This window comes from Cyprinodon tularosa, unplaced genomic scaffold (genome assembly GCF_016077235.1).
Source record: "Cyprinodon tularosa strain WSP-4 unplaced genomic scaffold, ASM1607723v1 ctg101, whole genome shotgun sequence".
NCBI classification, from domain to species: Eukaryota; Metazoa; Chordata; class Actinopteri; order Cyprinodontiformes; family Cyprinodontidae; genus Cyprinodon; species Cyprinodon tularosa.
The window spans coordinates 1,129,422-1,151,698 of record NW_024037794.1 but is presented as its reverse complement, the minus strand read 5'-3'; the positions used below and the strand labels follow the sequence as shown (position 1 = coordinate 1,151,698).

The window sequence follows — 22,277 nt, the reverse complement described above, 5'->3', positions numbered from 1 at the left end:
TATATGACATGGCAACATATACTTTAGGCGGGTTTGGTTTGAATAAAAAAATTCTTGGTTTGAATAAAAAAATTCTGAATAGAGATGTGAAAGTATGGTGGCGAATGTGCTGTGCTGTGGGTCTGTTTATTTTTCATAGGACCTGAGAACCTTTTTAGAGCATATGGAATATTGAATTCGTTTAAATATCAAGATCTTGTAAACGAAAAATATAAAATCTATGAACATAGGTCATCGATGTGTCTTTTAGAAGAGAAAAGTCCCAACACATAAAACCAAATATGCTCGGAAAAGGTTCACCAGATACAAAATTAACCTACTCTAAACAAAACAAAAAAACTGTGAGGTGGGCTGAAGAGGAGCTTAAGAGAGGATTCAGGGCTCTGGATGATTTGAAGAGATTGCACTGTCTCTTGTTTTACACATCTTTCCAGGGTTGCCAATAAATATGTCAGAGTCTAGATATTTATAGCTTCTACTTTCTTTCTACATTGCCAGAACACTGCTGTCTTTGAAAGCTCCTTGTCCTGTTGCTTAGTATCCGTATCCAGATCAGCTTATGCACCATGATTAGATTAAAGAGTTCTTGCTTTATCTTCTTCCTGGCTGCTTGTCGGCTTCTGTAATTTGCCTGGATATGGTCTTTCGTCTTCATCTCCAGATTTCTGACATATGAAAATTAAATGAAACTTCTATTTTTGGTTTTCTGATAGTGGTGGTAGCATCCTAAAACTAATCAGGTCCTGTTAAACCACTATGCTTTGTCTTGGCTATGTCTTTATTATGTATTTATACTTTTTTCCAGCTAATCTTCAGGTTTATTGCTCATCTTTATTTACCCCTAGTGAGTTTGACACTATTTAGCTATTGATTGTTAATGCTCTGTTCTTGCTGTTTTCATTTTCTATGTATCAGCTGTGTGATAGGATTTTTCAATATTGAAACCCAGGCAGTTTGTTCAAAACTGACTTTGTAGATTAAGCTGAATTACTCAGCAACAAGAGAAAGATTTATCTCTAGCTCTACACCTGCAAACCTTACAGTTTTGATATAATCCAAAGGCCCTAACAGAATTATCATACCATTATCAAGAAGCAATTACTGTTTTTGGAAAATGCAAAAGAAGAATTATCTTTAAAACATAAAAATCTGAAATAAAAGATCTGTTTTAACCAGATGTTTTTTGTATTTACTGCAAGAATCTCTCTACAGCACAGCCTGGTTCTTAAAATGCTTCTTATATTCAGCTATTGCTGCCTTACAAAAAAAAAAAAAAATTCTGTTTTTTTACAAGAAATGATAAGACTCACTGTGTGAGCAACTAATTGCATCACATTCATTTTTCAAATAACTGATGTCATATAAAGCTAAAGCACCTCTTTGCTAAACCATGCACATAACCCAAAGACATCTCCTTCTCTTGCCAAACCAATGCGGTGTTTCCATAGACATTCTTACCCATAAATCAATGGGGTCCTGGACTCCAACTGGCAAACCTAACACCATTAAAGCAATAAAGAGACAGACTGACGACACCGCCAACACATCAATGATATCCAGACGGGCACTATGCCTCCAGCAAAGGCACACTCAGACAGACTCAATGGCATTACTGCAATGTATCTCGCACGTTTTACCTGATCAGTGAAGAAAATGATGAAAGTTCTGCATGATGAAAGTTTTCTGTGATGGAGGGGATGTGTAGGTTTTTTTTCAGATTGAGGAAGTTTTGCTGAAGAAAGGAGACCATCCTGTCTCTATTTTATCACCATACAGTATTAGATTGGTATTTTCATGTTCAGAATAAACTAAAGAATTATGAAGGGTATGAAATATAAAACTTAGCAATATAATCACACAAACTAGCTGTATGGCATGTTCAATAAGCTTGCACTTTAACAGAGAATCCTACCTGCATGTTTTGAGCAAAATATAAGTGGAGGCAGAACCATTTCTGATTTGTAAAGTTTACTATTAAGCAAAGAACTGTAAAGCTGATATGTCTAAGAGGGTTTAATGAATTAATCAACTCTTCTGCTTAAGTAAAATCCTAAATTTAGAGGTAATAATGTAACATTTTAGTACCATAATTTTGTGTGCAAAAAGTATGACAGAATAAGGTCGCTTTTAGCTACTGAAATATTATTGTCAATATTATAATTTTATTTTCTAAATATATATATATATATATATATATATATATATATATATATATATATATACATATATTTATATGTATATACACTATATTGCCAAAAGTATTTGCTCACCCATCCAAATTATTGGAATCAGGTGTTCCAATCACTTCCATGGCCACAGGTGTATAAATTCAAGCACCTAGGCATGCAGACTGTTTTTACAAACATTTGTGAAAGAATGGGTCGCTCTCAGGAGCTCAGTGAATTCCAGCGTGGAACTGTGATAGGATGCCACCTGTGCAACAAATCCAGTCGTGAAATTTCCTCGCTCCTAAATATTCCACAGTCAACTGTCAGCTGTATTATAAGAAAATGGAAGTGTTTGGGAACGACAGCAACTCAGCCACGAAGTGGTAGGCCACGTAAACTGACGGAGCGGGGTCAGCGGATGCTGAAGCGCATAGTGCGAAGAGGTCGCCAACTTTCTGCAGAGTCAATCACTACAGACCTCCAAACTTCATGTGGCCTTCAGATTAGCTCAAGAACAGTGCGCAGAGAGCTTCATGGAATGGGTTTCCATGGTCGAGCAGCTGCATCCAAGCCATACATCACCAAGTGCAATGCAAAGCGTCGGATGCGGTGGTGTAAAGCACGCCGCCACTGGACTCTAGAGCAGTGGAGACGCGTTCTCTGGAGTGACGAATCGCGCTTCTCCATCTGGCAATCTGATGGACGGGTCTGGGTTTGGCGGTTGCCAGGAGAACGGTACTTGTCTGACTGCATTGTGCCAAGTGTAAAGTTTGGTGGAGGGGGGATTATGGTGTGGGGTTGTTTTTCAGGAGCTGGGCTTGGCCCCTTAGTTCCAGTGAAAGGAACTCTGAATGCTTCAGCATACCAAGACATTTTGGACAATTCCATGCTCCCAACTTTGTGGGAACAGTTTGGAGCTGGCCCCTTCCTCTTCCAACATGACTGTGCACCAGTGCACAAAGCAAGGTCCATAAAGACATGGATGACAGAGTCTGGTGTGGATGAACTTGACTGGCCTGCACAGAGTCCTGACCTCAACCCGATAGAACACCTTTGGGATGAATTAGAGCGGAGACTGAGAGCCAGGCCTTCTCGTCCAACATCAGTGTGCGACCTCACAAATGCGCTTCTGGAAGAATGGTCAAAAATTCCCATAAACACACTCCTAAACCTTGTGGACAGCCTTCCCAGAAGAGTTGAAGCTGTTCTAGCTGCAAAGGGTGGACCGACGTCATATTGAACCCTATGGATTAGGAACGGGATGTCACTTAAGCTCATATGTGAGTCAAGGCAGGTGAGCAAATACTTTTGGCAATATAGTGTATATATTTACATACACAATGCTGCCAAAAGTATTTTGACACCCATTCAAATGATTGGAATGACGTGTTTCAATCACTTCCATGGCCATAGGTGTATAAAATCAATCACATAGACAAGCAGACTCTTGTTTTGTTTCACATTTGTGAAAGAATGGGTCGCTCTCAGGAGCTCAGTGAACACCAGCATAGAACTGTGATAGGATAACAGCTGTGCAACATATCCAGGCATGAAATGTCCTCACTCCTAAATATTCCAGTCAACTGCCAACTGTTTCCTCAGAAAATGGAAGCGTTTGGAAATGACAGAAACTCAGCCACAAAGTGGTAGGCCAGGTTAACTGAGGGAGTTGGGTCAGTGATGCTGAAGCTTATTATCCCAAAGGTGATAAAACATCTTTGGGATGAATTAGAATAGAGACTGAAAGCCAGACCTTCTCATCCATTAGTGTGTGACCTGTGATCTGGACTGGAAGAAGCTAAAACATGTTGGCTCTATTTAAATAAATGGTGGACATTGGTTTCTAACCAACCCTTTACATTGGCAGCAATCCACAATGTTGTGGTAATTCAAAACAAACAGGTAACGTCACTTCAACACAGCTCAACCACTTCCCTCCAAAACTTTTCAATCAATTAAAACTCAGGGGTGAGGATTTACATTATACCGTAGGTATCCTCACAGGACTCCATCCTGTTAGCTGTGAATTTCTAAAGGTGTCTTCTTAATCTGTGAGCTATTTGTCTGTTGCGCTGGAAATGGACCTCTGATGTATAATCTAATACCTCTGAACCCAAAAATACAGGCTCCTGTATGAAATGTATTTTATTTTCCTCCTGACCTTTCTGATGTTTGCATATTGTGATTTTAAGTTTAGTAGACAGAAGATTAAAGAGGAGAATACATTCAAAATGTCTTATTGCCATTGTTTTGATTAGTTATTGAACATCCTCTTCACACAGAAGATAACAATGGTGCATTTGTGACCTCATGCCTCATTTTCAGTTCTGCTGTGACAAGTACACTCAGCATGATTGATTCAGTTTTAATCACATTAAATTAAACCTGCTAATATGCACATTTTTCATATTATAGGGTAGCTACACAAAATTATGTTTTCTAGGTATAATAAAAAAACGAATGTGATAACAACAAGATTTGACCACATAGAGCCAAAGGTTACACAGAAGTCAGCATTAAACGAAAGATGTAATCTAATAAAAACCATACTAATATTTTTTTCAGAGTGCAACAATTTTTTGTTTAAAATGAATTTGCATTAAACATATTTAAGTCCCTTTTAATTGTTCTGCCTTTCTTGTTATGATTCACACTCATAAAAATAGATTGAACCCCAAATGTTCCAACCCCTTTGTTGCAAAAAAGAGAGGGTTCCCATGGTAATACATGCATATTCCTACAGTATATAGGCAGCATTTCAGAGAAACACTATTCCACAAACATCTGCTTACTCCTGCAGCAGAAAGTTATGGTTTGTGAGTCAAGTGCAAACTGATCATAAAAACTGTTCTACCTGTATAATAGATCCATCTTCTCATGGTTATGAAATTTGCTAGGTACAGTCTAACACTGCCACCTACAGGTTTCAGTGAGTCCTGATAAAGATTGTATGTTTTTCCACCCCTATTTTGCATCCACAGCATGGAACTCAAGGTTTTGTATCAAACAAATCGTTTTGTTCCTCAGACTGTTATTTCAAACCTCAAAGCTTGAGGCGTCATTTAATGTGTGTCTTTCCCTGAGCCACAGACCACAGTTCATATGTCTTCATGCACCAAAACGCTGCAATGTGAATGGAGCAGCACATTTCATGTCCAAAAGTAGACAGTGACATCCAGCAGGACTAATCTGCATGACACAGAGGATTCAAATGAAGATGATAAAGAACGAAGATGCTGAAATGATTTGGGAAATTTATGACAGTGAGCATTAAACACACGCGAGCGAGCAGCCAACAGCCTGCCACAAAAATTTAACACAAACACAAGGAGTGAGGGTTGAAAATAGGAATGAAAAAAATAAATAAATTTTGGATGACTATTGATGATGATACTAGTGATGTTGACGGGATCACAGCGGTCTTACCAGTGTGGAAACTGCAGAGGTGTACATTGGAGTGTGTCCCGTGGACATCAACACAGGCTGTAAAACAGTAGAAGGGACAGGGTAATTGTGCAGGACATGCGGATGGGCAGAGGGAACAACAGTGGGTACTGATCTAGGTTAGCTTTACCTCTTCAGTAACAGAAAACGCCTATAATACAGAGGATTAATCAGAAATCCAGACACATGTCTAAAAAGGAGCAGAGGGAATTTATACACCCTAAATTCAATTCAAATTCAATTATACTTTATAAATCCCTGACAGGGACCTAAACAGGTCAATTTCTCTAACAGCTTTGTGGAGCTGATTGTTTTTCTCCTTCTTTTTGAAGAAGCTCGGCCTAAGTCAGATTGAACAGAAAGAACCTGTAAACATCAATTTTTAGGCATTATGATGGATTAAGTTCTGTCCTGGTCTGGGTGTGGCTGATCATCCGGCTTAACATCTCGAACTTTCCAGCATTTAACAGGTTTACATCCAGCATTGTTTTGTAGTTAGCTTCCCTGTTTATGCTGTAGAAATACCTTCCACAGAATATCTCTGCTACCCACATGTTTCATATTGCGGATGGTGTTTTCAGAGTGATTTACAAAAGGCCTTTGTATAATTGCATGCACACGTTTAGGTTTTTACTTTCAATTCGATACTACACACACCTGTTTCCATTTCACTTGTGAAGGAAAGGTGATTGCAATTTGGCAAAAGGTGAAAATCCGAAAACCTATAGAAAGTGTGGCAAGATTTAAATATACAGTAACTGTGCAAAGATAGTTAACGGTAATACTCTCTATGAAAAACAAGCCATATCTAATCATAATTTTTTCTGCAGATATCCCTCTCTGCCCATTATTTGCACTATATTTAAAGCAGCTCAAACAAATTGCTTTGCAATGAATTTTTTAAACTCCCTTATCCTTTTAGTATTTCATTTCCTTTCTCAATGCATTGACTCTTTATATAAATAAATAATATGGAGTCAGAATTATAAAACACAGCATGGAATCAGAGTTAACTCATATTTGAGGTTGTTAAAACCTGAATCCAACATACAGAACCAATCAAAAACAGCGCAGCTGTTTATGCTGGTTTACACAGCCACTCCGAACATATCATAATTGAACTTTATTGATCTCACATTGGAGAAATTTACCTCTGCATTTAACCCATCCCCTTGGGGAGCAGTGGGCTGCCATGGTGGGGCGCCCGGGCAGCAGTGCGGGGTTAAGGGTCTTACTCAGAGACCCAGAGTGGCAGACTGTGGGAGTGGGGCTCGGATTCAGAACCTCAGGATTCCAAGCTCTATGCCCTAACCACTGGGACACCACTTCCTTCCTCTTTTTAATGAATCCTTACAAACAATAGCTGTGGTGCAGCTGATTTTCTCCCACTGGAGAGATCTCAGTTATTAAATTTGGATATTTAACTGGGCTGACTTTTTCCCTCACATTACCAATCATAATCCTAATTTATTTTATTTTTGCTGACTATTCAAGCAGTCTATTAAAATGTGTTCATTTTATATATATTCTTACTCTGTTACAAATCAAGAGACATAATTTCTAATGCTTTATATTGCTTTTTATTTATTCCTACACTCTAAATTTCCTTTGAGCTGCAAGAATTTAGACATTAGACTTTGATATATCCAAGCTTAAGTACATTTCTGCTGCCAGCACCGGTTGACGAGCAAGGGAAGGAGTGCAGGAAGAAGGTGGGCAGGATGAAAAAGAGGGGCAAAAAGCAAAAAAAAAAAAAAACATATTAATTCAATTCAATTTATTTATATAGCGCCAATTCACAACACATGTCATCTCAATGCACTTTACAGAGACAATTTAACCAGATCATATAGTCAGATTGATTAAAAGTTTTCCATCTAAGGAAAACAGGATAATTGCAACTCAGTGACTCTTCAGCAATCCCTCACACCAAACATGCTCATAGCGTGTTAAAGATAGGCTCTTTGTCTGCCCCTTGAAGCTTTCTCTGTCCGAGTCTTTTTCCTGAAAATATATCACTTGAGACAAACTCTTTAAATAACACTTCACAACTTATAGGTAATAATAACTGTGAGACATGACAACAGATTTTGATAGAAATTATCATCTTACTCAGATCAGAGAAGTTGCTTAGAGTTAATGGAAGCAGCTGCATACCCCCGGGCTCACTTCTCGGGAAATGGCCCCGATAAACAGTTAAAGAGGCATTTTATACATCTCCAGTCTGCCACATCATCACATCATACAAGTTAGCAGATGATTAGACATCCATGGCTCCAGCCTTAGCAAAATATTACACTTTGTTCTTAGCTGAGGGACATTGCTCTCATTCCATTCCCACATATTTGCCACGTACAGAATAAAGATTATAACTGTATATTTGGACAGAGAAACTGTCTTAATTAGATAAACTATTGGGGAAAACATAAGTTCGGACATGCAACCGGCAGCTAATATTAAGGTGTAATAAACTCACACATCATCAATAATAATTAACCTAACAAGCGACAGAGGAGAGGAAAAACTCCCTTTTAACAGGAAGAATCCTCCAGCAGAACCAGGCATGAGCGGCCATCTGCCGAGCCCGACTGGAGTTCAAGGAGACAGAAGCAGGCATACAGAAAGAAGCAGAGATACAAAGGAACTTGTCAACAAGCTCCACAAGTGGCTCCGTCCAGGAAACACACAGCCAGGCAGACGAGCTCCAAACCAGCTCCCATTTCAGAGGATGAAGAGAGCACATCCAACCAGTCACAGTCAGAGAAACTATAGCGGAAAATAGGCCGCGCTCAAACAAAACAATTTAAAACTAGGCAGGCATTCTGTTAAAATAATGCAGAGATAAAGAGTGGAGGAAATCCTTATATAGGGGTAACCACATCTGTCAGGAAAACCAGGTGTCATCATCATAATCATTAAACAAAACGCTTCAATAACATGAAAACAAACTTAAGAATAAAACCCGACCTGAGCAAAGGGGTCCCACCAAAAATGTACGAGTACGAGTACGATTTAGTGGTGAATACATTCCAAAATAATAAGTAGCACAATTGCTGACAAAAATAGGTTTAAATACAAGTTAAACCTTTGTTCATTATTATTTTTCTTCTGGGAATGCTTAATTTGTAATGAATTACTTCCTGTTTTTTTGTTTAGTTTTTTTTGTTGTTTTTTTTTATGTAGAAAGTGTTTTTCTAAATGTATCGACATTTTAGTTTGTCGATACATTTGTTGACCTATTTTCACTTAAAGGTCCCGAGTTCCATACTAAGGGTGGCAGCATTGTTAACTCTTTAAAATCCAGAATATCTTAAATGATCTATAACATACATTCTTAAAAATATAAGCAAATCAATCAAACATGGTTCACCTGCAAAAATATCGTTCTACCTTCATGGTCCACAGGACTGAAATATGTGGGTGGAGCTAAAGAGAGGAGAAATAACACGGTAGCCAAGAGTGTGAAGGATTTACAGATTGCAGAGAGAGGATAGTCAAAGATCCCTCTCTCGTTGCCCTCCATTTTCCATTTTCAGAAAGAGGTTGCAGAATAGAGTTCATAGCAGGAGAGTCTGCAGTTGTGAAACTGATGATTTTGCATTCTGTTTAGGTTTTTAAATGGTTCTAAGGTTTGCTTTAGAACCACACCTGTTTCACATATGTTATCAACTACTGACACATTGTTACAACACAAAATTTACCCTGAAGTCATTTTAAAACTAAATAGAAGATCTGATCAAAAACGATACAGGTACCAAATGTTGATTTTGCAGTGCGTCAGACTGAAGGAGTGCAGCCATTCTAAGGCATGATTGTGTTTCACATTACAGAAATGAACAGCAATAGATTCTGAAGAAGTAAAAGCAGAGATCGTTACAGTTATGAGAGAGAGACTAAGGAAGACAGTTTCTGTTTTAAGGTTATTCACCCTAAGAACAGCATCAGCACTGAGGTATGTGGCTGATTTCAGAAGTAAACTACATCTGAACATAAACACACAGAAAAAAATCCCCAATAAACATGTATTTGAATGCCGTCCAAAGAGATTGCTTTTCTTTGGTTAAATAACTTTAACCTGGTTATTATGTATTTCCATTGTATGTTTTTGTGTGTCTGTCTCCCAGAAGATGCAGAACTATTTTTATCTTAATAAGTTCAAAACACCCTTTCAGTTGCACAGAATTCACTTCTCCCAGAAGAGAGTTGGAAAACCTAATGAATAAAAACAACAGTAACCTACAAATAGAAACAGGACCAGTCAGGTTTCCACAATGGGAACAGCATCAAATGTCTTCCTTTAATACGGCATACTCCCTGTTATTATTTTAAGGTTCGATATATTTTAATTTCATTACTTCCAGAACTGAAGAACTTAACATAAAAATGTGGTTAAACATACAAACACACATATATAGAGTAACGTGTTTGCTACCTTTCATATTTTTCCTGTCATTCATTTTGTTTGCCATATAAATGCTTCAGGTAAGATTGAAATATTGAAAATATTACAACGATAGCCAGAGTAAAAAGAAAAGAACGGTTTAAATTACGCATTTTGTCTTTAAAAGGAGAGAATATGTCGAAACCTGCTTCGTCTTACATCAATAAAGCCAACTAAAACTAAATAACTGCAAGAAATGTTGCTAATTAAGTATGGCCCATTCTTTTGTAAAGTTGTTTAATGTCAACCTAAATGGAGGCTTTTGCATGAATGATCTGCTTAAGCAACAGAATCAGGACTAGATTTAGGCAAATGTTTTTGCAAGGCACTTCAAATTGCTGTACATGTGGAAAACATGAAAAGGAAAAGTACTTTTCTGTGGTTCAGAGGCTACACAAATAATTAGACAGAATAAAAGAAAATATTTAAAGTAAGATACATATATATATAAAAAGCTACAATTATTAATCTAAAAAAGGTCATTTGGACGTAAAATATATGTTATGCTGCTACATATATACTATTTACATAATGTTTACCTCTCGATTTAAAGCAACTGATATTTTCATGGTTCTTAATGTGTTCTGGGACCTTATTCCAGATTACTGAAGGATAAGAACTGCAAACTGCTCCACCATTAAGAAATGGTCATGCTCAGGCTTTGAATGACTGTCCTGCTGTCCAACCTAAGTTTAAAGCCTCTAAAGTGGTTGGACATCCTTCTTTTCGAATTTTCATAAAAGAGCACCATTCATAGTTCTACCAATTATCGAGAGTTATCTAGTTCCTGAAACGGCAAAGCAACCAGAGATTCTTACATGACATTTTGCAAATACTTTTAACTCTTTTGCTTACACAAATATGCAGCCATCAGTTTAGCTAATTTATTTTTATTGTCAGCATTACATAATAAGGAAATAGTGTTGGACACTAGAAAACCTTGTCTTTTCTCTACTTAAAGGAAAATGGTTTTAAAAAAAGCCTGAAACCAATGCCTTCTTGATCTGCAGATATTTAAAGGTATGTAGAGACACTGCTAGTGGACTGATGCAGAACATCCATCCAGCCAAATGATCTCTGTGTTGTAGGGTCACTGGTTGTGTAATGATGTGGAATTAACATAATTTAAGATGTTGTGCATCCTCTGCATATTTTAAAAGCTTTTAGTCTTTATGCCAAGCGAAGGTCCTTGACTAACATCTTTGCAGCCTGCAGACACAGTTTGGTGTAAAAAGTACAGATTACTTAAAAAGTAGGCAGCATCTCTTAAACAGTAAATCTGTGGTACACCTGACAGTGTAATCTACAGTAGATTAAAAGCTTGCTTGTTATATAAATAGCCATTTTATTATGTGGAAACCTGTCATTATACGGACTATATGATATACTAAAAAGTCAGAAGAAGTAGGACTATTAAAAAATGTCATATACACAGCTGCTAGTTTTGGTCAAACAGCTGAACATTTGCGTAGTCAAATTAGTGCAGTTTGGCTTAGGTTATTATAATACCCATTTCAGTCTATATTTAAAATTCAAGAAGATTATTTATTCTCTCTATTCGTTTGACTACTGTATTACAGAGACCTTATGCAAAGTTGTAGAAAAAAACATTTTAAACAATGGAACCCTTTGCTACATATTCTAATAGTCTCCAAGTATTATCATTAAACTTTAACCAAATATTAAGGCTAAAAATCACATGCATTTACATGCCTCTGCTGACGTCAATTTAAATGAGGTAAATTGAGAGGGTAAACTGAAATTTATGGTATAAAATAAAATAACAAAAACTTTGCTTTAAAAGGAAATATAAACATCTTTTGCAAATGAGATATTCCTAATATGCATTATTAATTTAAATATAATTTTAAACCGAAATGTTACAATAAGAGCTGACAGTCAGGAGAAAATGTATGTGATACAAAAACAGCAGTAGTTCAAAGACACATCCTTGTTGAACACATGTGGAACAGCTTTTTAACAGAGCATTCATTATTTCTACAAGTAATTCAGGAGTGTTCATGTAAAAGATGTATTAATCCCTTCACGAAACTGTAGAAATAGATAAAACACAAACACTTTAATCAATCAATAAAGAAAAAGAAAAAAAAGTTGATACCTTGAGCTGAAAGTAAAAATTTTAGACCCATCAGATTTTCGGTTAAAGTTTTGAATTAAACTTAATTAAACGCAAATTATTAATGCAATGCATTTAAACCTTATTGACTGATTTTATTTTAAAGTAAAATGACACCAAGAAAAATTGACTAATCATATTCATGTAATACAGACATACTTAAAGACAAGTGGGAAGCGTGTTTTATAATCACAATCAAATTGAATATTTTATTTTAATTGAATTCATTAAAGCTGAACTTTTAATCAAAGAGATATCAGTTATAAAAAAAAATAAACAAAAAACAAACTGCAAGCCTCTGGAAGCTGATTGAACAAATCATGATCTGAAGACACTGGAAGGCACTAATCATTATACTGAGCTGATTAACTCATAATATCAGATTTTAGTAGAGTAACCAAACCTCTCCTTCATCACTTTAATTAATATGGTATCATCAGCTTTTGATAAAGGAACCCATCCTGGCTTCTGTTTTTCTGAACTGCATTAACTTTTGGACCATATATTAAAAATGGAGAGTTCATGAGAACAAGAAGATCGATCGATCTTCTAGTTCTCGATCGATCGATCGAACAAGGATCTATCTATCTATCTATCTATCTATCTATCTATCTATCTATCTATCTATCTATCTATCTATCTATCTATCTATCTATCTATCTATCTATCTATCTATCTATCTATCTATCTATCTATCTATCTTACCATTTCTCAATTTCTATGTAATTCTATTCCAGATGTCCGTTTTGCGACGTTCTTACATCAGTCACCTTCTCCGCATCCATAAGGAGAAATCTCCATGGCTGTCATCCCAAACACTGAGAAGATCTGTGCATAATCTCAAAAGCAGCAATAAAGCCCAAAAACAGCCTTTCTTTGCTGTTTGTTAAAAGGCAGCGTTTAATTTTTCTCATTTAGAAAGAACACTTTCTTTCCCATGTGGGAAAAATGTAAGAGACCCTTTATCATCAAAGAAAGTACAACCAGGATCTCCTTGTTTTTCATAGCTGTAGTGTTTGTTGAATAACCTGTGTGGGCATACAGTATGAGACTGATCGTCATTAAGTGGCCACCTCAGCTTACACTTTTACATTTGTAGATACTGAAGGCATTTGTTAATGCCCTTCAAGCAAGCTATTTGTGATGTTACTGATGTCAGCTTTATCCTTCAGCTTTATTGCAGCTCTTATGACGTCTGTCTCAATTCACAACACACATCTCAATGCATCATTAAGTCCATGTGCAACATAATGTGTCAGCATTGGTTAAAAACACAATCACTGATGACAGCTTTGGTTACAACATGCTAATTGGAATCAATTGTGCTCATTTCTCTTTAGCCCTGCCTGGTTTACTGGATCATATTGTCCATCTGGTGCCTGTCCTTAAAATATCTTGTATCATGCTGCACTTTCAGTTCCAAGCTTTTAAGTGTAGATATCAGATTCCCTGATGTTGATGTGCAAAGGCTCAAAGCTGATGCATGAGTGTGCAGAAGATTATATTTAATTATCAGATTTGGTTATAGTAATTTCCCATCAGCGCACTTAAGTCGATGATGTAGGACTTTATATCACCTAACTGTTTGTGTTAAGTGCAGATTTATATCAATAAAGCTTTGTGTCTGTGAGGTAAGTGAGATCAGTATAATGCTCAACCACATGGTTTTTGTAGCCATCAACGATATTCTTGCATATTTCTGACTGGACATTTCCCCCCTGTTCGTTTCAGAAATGGTAAAGCTCCCTCAGATTGACTTGCCTGGTCTAGTCCCAACTTTAAATGAGTCTTAAATCAGACCTTTTCATAATAAAAAATGGTGTGTTGGTTTTGAGCTTCAATGAAAACCTACCAGAAAATCCAGAGTGTGAGAGTAGCTTGCTTTTCTTGTGTGGGCTCTTTGTTTAAACTGGATAGAGATCAATTCTGATCCTAATTCTTAATTTATGTCATTTGTGGAAGGATGCTACCATTAGCCTTCTTTGCTATCACCACTGTCATCTCTATTCCGCAAAAAGGGTGATGCAATGAGTAATTGTTTCTGGTTGTGTAACTTTTGTATAACAGACTTAGATACGATGTTTAAGAAACCATGGCTAACTGCTTATTCTGCTAACCCTACATCCACATGAACATACACACAATTTAAACTCTACTTTTATTCTACAAAATTTTTTTAAACATAACTTGAAGATAATTTCAGAGGGATAAGCCAAAACCTTGCTTTAAGAGCCTTAACTGGTTTACTTGATTCAGAGTGAGCCTTGGTGTTTTCTGGACTGTTCCAAACCATTTAGTTTATTCCAGCCAAAGACAGCAGGGGTCAGATTGTCAAAACTTGAACAGAATTTGTTCTTGAAATAGATCACTGGGCCTAAACATTCATTAAAACTATAAGTAGCTGAGAGTTTTCCAAGATATTAGTGGTAGATTTTAGTTTAAATTTGAATTATAATTTGACCCTTAGATTTATGATTCCTGTTTTATTAAAAACTATAAATTGGTGTGATATTTATGCCATTTAGACTTCTAACCCAAACTGCTCCTTTATCTATTTTCATAGTATTAACATTTTTTGGATTTAAAGGTTCCATATTATGTTCCATTTGAATTCAAAAGATATCAACAATGAGGCCCCCAGAGCATGTTTTCTTTTGTTTGTTTTTGCAGTAAAATTCCATTAAGATAAGGCAGATGGCTTTTACCCAAACAAAATCTCCTCAATTAGCCCTCTTTTGAAAGTACTGTTTTGGCTTTCACCACTCCTGTCCTCCCGAAGGCCACACCCCCACAACCCACAACCATGACAAAAAAATTAGTGTTCATAAAGAAAGAGGCTAGAAGCACAGAATAATACATTAGATGAAGGCCTTAGCTCTACCGATTGGCTGCCACAGACCACTCTGAACAGCATATTTCCCCATATGACATCATAAAGGGCATACTTTTCAAACAGAGCATTTTGAGCACAGAAAGGCAATGATAGAGGTGAAAGGGTTTTCTTCATGTGTGAATCTCATACACAAGCTTGAGGACATACAGACTTAGAAAATGTTTATAATGCAATTTTTTCATAATATGGGACCTTTAAAGAAATGAGTAATGAATCCCAAAATTTGCTACCAAGTGTATTACAGCTTACTGAAATATCAGCTGGATGACCTCATTGATGTTCCATTGAACATTTAGCTTTGTTAATAAACATCTGAAACCCAAACGCTAAGGAATAATGAATCTCTCCTGTGAAATGTACTGCATTTTCAGATTGGAGTCCACCGCACATCAGAAATAATGCAATGTGTTGATCCATGGGCAGGTAGTACCTTGACAGGAGAGATGTGTGTGTGCGGCGTGTAGCCATGTATGGCCTCCATGGCAGCAAGGTTCTTGTCGCTCATATGAAGCATCTCTGCACTTTTCCCTGGAGCCAGATGTGCTGGACTGTGCTCCAAGGGGGGCGTCTCCTCATCCTGGTACCTGTATTTCTGCAATAAACACACACAGACAGGGGCACAGACAAGGTTATTCAACTAGAAAAAATCCTCAGGTACTCTGGGCAACAATTTTGCAAGAAAATGTTATCAACAGACTTCGAGATTATTTATGATGAATACAGTTCTGTAGTGGCTAAGTAAATTACACACGTCCTTCAACCGATGCACAAAGTAGGACCTCCGTCAGATTGCCTCCTTTAGCCAAATGTTGGCAGACCATAAGCACAGCTTGTACATCGCATAACATGTGTGACGCCTACAAGTGAAAAGTGGAGACATAATGGGAACAAAGGCCTTGAAATCGTTCTGGCATTTTACTTTGCATAGTTATCGTCCCCCACAGCCACATGGAGCTACTAGAGCATTGATTCATGAATGCTTTATAAGGCAGCAGTTCATGCAGCTTCTTCATGGTAACCTCACTCCCCTACCAATATCCCACACCTGGGCAACCTGCCAGCAGCCCACTGTTTCAGCCACACATGGTAGGCTTCATTCTGGGCGCGATGACACAAAGTCTGCACACTGCGATTTCCATCACAAACACTGAGAAGGTGGGCAGAGCAGTCACAGTGGAGATCTGTCACACTGTTCAGAGCCTTGAAGCCTGTGTTTTCAACAAATCTACAGGCGCAGCCTCCAAAGCCCCCAGGATCACAATACACTTCTGTGCTGCACTGCAGATGGAAAAGCAGCATTCTCTAAAAAAATAAATTCTCTGAGTTTCATATTTTTTTCTTGTTGGTTATTCACAGCTCTTCTCCATCTCACTTTTTTTCTTTCTTCCTTTTTGGGGAAAAACAAACAGGGAGAAGGAGGTGCATCAAAGAGCCCCGTCTCAGACTAGGCTGCCTAGCAACCAGAGCAGAGATTGCAGTGCCACAGTTGGGGCTGGCAGAGTCGGTCCTCTATCACATTACGCCCGGTAGCAGGAAATTGATGGAGAGAAACAGATAAAGATAGAGGAGAATCAAACGAGGGATGGGTAAGATGAAAAAGTGAGACCATCAGCGCCATCAGTAGGTGGTTGAAAAATAAAATATCAGCATGGAATAAAAAAAGGAAAATTATTAATTGTTGAATGTTGCTTTTGAATTGCAGAGTAAAAAACAGGAAGTTATTGTTTTTTTTTATGTATTCTGTGCAGCCAAACCCATTCCTGCTATAAATATTCCAAACTCTTTGTAAAATAATAATTACTTAATAGTAGTTCTACTAAGAATTAATCATGATTTGCACTATTAGATGTGGTTTGTAAATAATTTGCAACAAATACCATGAAACCAGAACACTAACAGAATTGAGTGATATCAAATTTCATGAATCAGTGGTCATAGTAGCCCACAGCTTGTTGGTGTCCACTGCTTCTCCTTTCCTGCATGACCAACATTCATGCTGCCATGCTGCCTTCTGTCCTGCTGGTGGGGGATGTGACTTTCAATTCATGGAACAGGCTAGAAGTGCCCTTCTGGAGAGGCATGTAGTAAACTGGAGGTTAGAGCTCAGATCTGCATCTATGGAAAGCAGACAGGAGTAAATAATAGCATGAGATATAAAACATTGTTAAGGTGGTATAAGATTTCTGGTAAAACATTGACTGAGAGGCCATTTATTAGTTTAGTGTGTAAAGAGGAGGAACCATAGCGCCAGTCTACTTTTTACTTTGTAGGTGGGTAGGTCAGTGTGTGTGGTTCGTGGGAGTTTATCAGAATAGATGCTAAAACATGAGCTGTAGATCTGTTTTTAGCAGAGCTGCAGCTCTTCTTACCTCTGTTGAAGTTGACAAAATAAAAGCAGATATATATATATATATATTTTTTTTATTTTGTTCAGGCGTTCGGTTCAGTTTTGCAGAAGTTAGAAAATTAGCTATTTCAATCTTCAGGGATTTTAAATCAGCACTGGTTATAAGGGGTTATTTCACTCAAAATTTATATAATATAATTACATAAATATACAATGTTCTTAATTAATTTTCAATAAATATTCCATCAAATAATGGCTAAACAAAAAGACAAAACCTATACTAGAATATATTTCTTACTTTTGGTCAATATGATAAGTAAACACAATAGAAGGCTCAAAAAGACTGCCAAGAACGCCCACAACAGATACCTGAACTAACTAATCACAGTTATTTAGTATGTTTATAACACTCCTTTGGTATAATGTTTTAGAAATATTTGTTTTAATCAACAAAGCACTTAAAACCCCAAAAGCAAGCCAGTAAAAATAATTTTTTACTGACTTTAATGTGTATGGAATTATATTGGAAAAGCAATTACCGCTTTAAACACAAAAACATTTAGATATACATTGATGCTAATATTATTGTCCAGCCCTACATCCAATGCATAAATGTCTCAAAATATATTTTTAAATCTACCAATTTATTTACTTTAGGATTTATTCAATTCATTATTATATTATCATTTATTCAATGTTTATTTATTTCAAGAAATATTTATGCATTTTATTGAAGGTGACATATTTTTATAAATTAATTTATTCCATGATGCTGTTTTAGTTTATAAGGTACTTTATGTATTAAAAGGATCATTAATTTAAAAAATATATATTATTATTATACTGTCTTTTTATTTCATTGATGAAGATGCAATGACTTGCTTCTTTGCAGGTTTAGTCCATCATATACATCCCAATACAATAGATTCTATTAAATGAATGAGGGTGGCACTGCCCAAGAATCCAAGCATTAAATAGTAATATTTTTATATTTCTTTGATTATAAAGTTACCAGAAAATTAAAATTCTTTGAAGAAGATATTTTATAGTTATGTTGTTGAAAAAGGACAAAACATATTTGATATATAAGATCATTTATTGCACATTTCCTGCACTCCCCTGTTTCACCAGCAGCTCAGGATTTAGAAATAGGTCGTCTATCACCTGAGCAGTAGAAATTAATCTCCCTTCACATAAAATATGTAGGCCAGAACACCACCTGAATGTCAGTTAACAAAGTTCCACACCATCCCATTCTTACATGTATAAATTTAGATCATGGTTTTGCATCTTTAAAGGTAAAACATGAGGAGAACGATTAAACCATTCCCAGATCGTCCAATGACACTTTCAAAGAACGCTTTTTGTTGCATGATCATGTGAACTTAATTTTCTCACCAAAATCCATCAAAAATACAGTCTTCTCAGTTTATTTTCACTCAGAAGTGTCTATGCAAGTGCTAAACCTCAGCAAACACAGCTTTCATCTCATGTACAGTATCACAATTGCTGCTGCCAGCCAACACCCACCAGTAAAACTGTTTAGTTCATGTATATGTAACCATCAGAAGATGCAGACCAAATGTTACCTTTAGGCTTTTCTCCGAGGCGTCTCAGCAGAGCCCTTTAAAAAGTCTTCATATTCTTTAGCTGTGCACACTTCAAAAATAACAACAGACTAAACATTTACCATGGGGAAGAGAGCCTAAAACAGCACCAGGCATCAGGTTGTTAGTGTGTGAATCCAGACAACCTATATAGAAAAGGGAACTACAGTAATCAAGCTCCTTTATTCCCCCCATGGAGGCGCTCTAGATTATATATATATAACAAAAATAACTGATTTATTGGGTAGAGTCATTCATCTCTTTGCAGAGCAAAACAAAAGCTTCTATAAGCAGTTCTTCTAAGTATCTTTTACATTATAAGGAAAAAGTGGAATTGCATTTATCTGGATTTTGAAGGTCCAGTAACTCTCCCATCAAAGGAGGCATAAGCAGTTATTGTGTTTAGGGGCAGGAGCTTTTCCAGATAAAGGTTGAAATTTGTATAAGATATCTTTGCATGAAAAAATATTTATAATATGATGATTTGGATGGATTTATGTCTCCCTGCACTCTTACTATAAAACGTAAACTTATTCAAATGGTTTCTGTTCCTAAAGCTACATAGTTTTAGATAAACCATAAAACAAGTCTGTTTTAGGTCTTTCTAGGATGGTTTTCTTCTTAGATTTTTTTCAGCATCTCTTGTTCTACTTTCAGGACAAACTTGCTTAGAAGGGCAACCCTGGGGATCTTCACAGCTGTTTAGGACTTGTTGAGTATTTTCCCTTCAGCCAGACAGATGATTCCTAGTTTTATTAGGTACATCTTTAGATCCTGTACTAGATACGTTTGCCACTACCATCTTCTCTCCGAGGACCTGGGACAGCTCCTGCAGTCTCTAAAAAGGCTGGATGGATGGACAAAGGTTGCATATTTTTCACATCTCTGTATGAGAGGATGCTGTTTAACAATATTAACAGAAATTATCTAAATGTAAGAAAAACAAAACCAAATATTCTAAAACTCACATAAAAATGTCAGATAATTAAATGAAGCATATAAATGCTGCTACGAATTATATACTATATTGGGTCTTTTTTCTCCCTTTTACATCAGTGATTTCATACTCTCATCACTGATAAGAAACTGTAATAGATAAATCATCCTCAAATTAAAGAATCAAATTAGAGTCATAGATATAATTTACTGGAACTTGCTATTAGGGAAAAAAAAATCAACTGAATGATGTGATGTGTGTAAAAGAAAGCTGTAACATCAGGGCTTTTATCTGAGTCCTTTAAAGTGATTGTTGGTTTGCAGGAAAGCAATAAGAGGAGCATTTACAACACAACCTTTGACAGGGTAAACTGAATATTTGTCAAGGTAAGTGGGCTCTGTTATGTGACTGTAGCTTTCAACTAGAATGACCTGATCTTAACTACGAGTTTTGCTTCATTAAGCCATAGAATGGTTCTCAGCATCAACCTGAATAAATGAAAGGACTTGCAGTTCAGGTGTGACCTCAGGCAAAGCTCCATAACTGTGAATTCATCCCCTCCCCCTCTGTCTGCTGAAGCATGTGCACATAATGTTTTATGCTGAGTGCATGCATTTGGACGTTTGTTGCACTCACAGTGAGGGATGGTTAGTGTTGATCCCCACCAGTTGTTCACAAACACAATCAAGCCGGTCGACGTCATTTCACCACATCTGACGAGATTTAAGGAAATTAGCATGCAGTAAAAGGAGGAAATTATCATGAGGTTTGTTTTTAAAATGAGCCTTTTATGCTCAGGGGGGATGAGGTTATACTAAGTGGGTAAATGTTATCTTGTTATTTTATTGCCAGGCAATAAACAGGGGGATAATAATTCTCCCTTCAGATGACGTAGTCTAAGTGAAATACGAAAACCAGAGCAATACACAGATGGCTCATTTTGATTCCGGTCTTACTGCTCGACTATCGCTGCTGTTTTCTTATTTTTAGTCTTAATTTATGGATTATGCTGTTTAAAGACATCTTATACCTGATTATCAAGGAAGAGTGACTTTGTTCGGACTTTATTAAAGCTCTGAATTGATTACATTTTACAGTTTGCTGATGTATGTCTGTGTACCAAATGCTTACAGAGGTGTATCAGGAAACAGTATCCTGTTTCTGACAAGACAACACATTGAATTCAGTTAGTTTAGCACTCATGTCCATTCATCACGGAATGCTGTCATTGCTTAACTGATTACTAAAGCAGTGAACCACCAGTATTTTTGCTTAAAGGCACGTCACATAACGGCAGCATAGAGGCATTTATAAATTATAGTGTCATAAAGATATATAAATGTGAGGTTTAAATAATGAGAACTAAATGTAATTCTCATAACTTCTGAATAAATTGGTTTTACAAGGACAAAGTCATTGTAAAAATTCAAATTATTTTATTAAATAAATTTAAAACAATAGTCACATGTTTTGTTAACTGAATTTTAAATAAAATGTTATAAAATCTAAAAGACATTTATGGTGAGCTTTTGGAACTTTGGAATCAAACCATTTCAATTTGGCATTCTTTAACTGCAGATTTAAAATAGGTGTTTTATATTAATTCTAATAAAGTTCTTCTTTTTTCCCCCATCAATTATGGAGATAAATTGGTGCAAACCCCTCATGTTGTGTACAATTTAAAGGACCCATGTTTCAATTTTCAGAAAACTGTGTCACAGTTTTAATTGAATCAAAACAACTTTGAGTGGCCTCCTGCTGGTGGTAATTATTTACTAGGAACACATAGCCGCATTTTCCTGGCAAGCAATGAGTAAAGTATGGAAAATTACTTTTAATCAATGGTTGTAAAAGTAGGTAAGAAACGTTCTCCTAAACCGTATTGATTAAGGAGCGGTTTGAAGGCTGCGTACTGCATTCGCTGATGACATCATTTCAAGGGTTCTATAAAACAAATTGAAAAATATAGCTATGATGCTTAATCTTAAGAAAATTTAGATTTTTTTTGGCTAAATTCATTGTTTAGTAAAAATATTCAAGCAGAAAAGATGTATAAAATGATACAATCGCTTTAATTTAAAACATACAATCAACAGTTGCTTATATATTGTGTCATATTGACTATCCAAGTTATGATGGTGCTCTACAAAACATGATAAAAAATTCAACCCCCCTGTGAGGGAATCAATTCCTGGTCACATGCATGACAGGTTGGGATACTCTCCACTATACTAAAGAGTACCTGAAACTGAAGCAAAGCAAGAAGACAATCTCACAGAGGACATTCAGAACTGATCAACTCC

General features: G+C 36.5%; 1 protein-coding gene across 4 annotated transcripts in view; it reads right to left on the bottom strand.

Annotated features, from left to right (window-relative positions):
• LOC119778422 (disks large homolog 4) overlaps window positions 1–22,277 on the bottom strand; it is a 114,829-nt gene that overhangs the window by 41,252 nt on the left and 51,300 nt on the right. For 3 of the 4 annotated variants that reach the window (XM_038277657.1, XM_038277655.1, XM_038277643.1), the window contains exons 2-3: window positions 15,514–15,675; window positions 5,595–5,651 (exon numbers count right to left, since the gene is read on the bottom strand). In XM_038277657.1, coding sequence (XP_038133585.1) covers window positions 5,595–5,651; window positions 15,514–15,675 — 219 coding nt within the window. The remainder of the gene's footprint in view (window positions 1–5,594; window positions 5,652–15,513; window positions 15,676–22,277) is intronic. The other variant, XM_038277651.1, reaches the window with a different exon arrangement.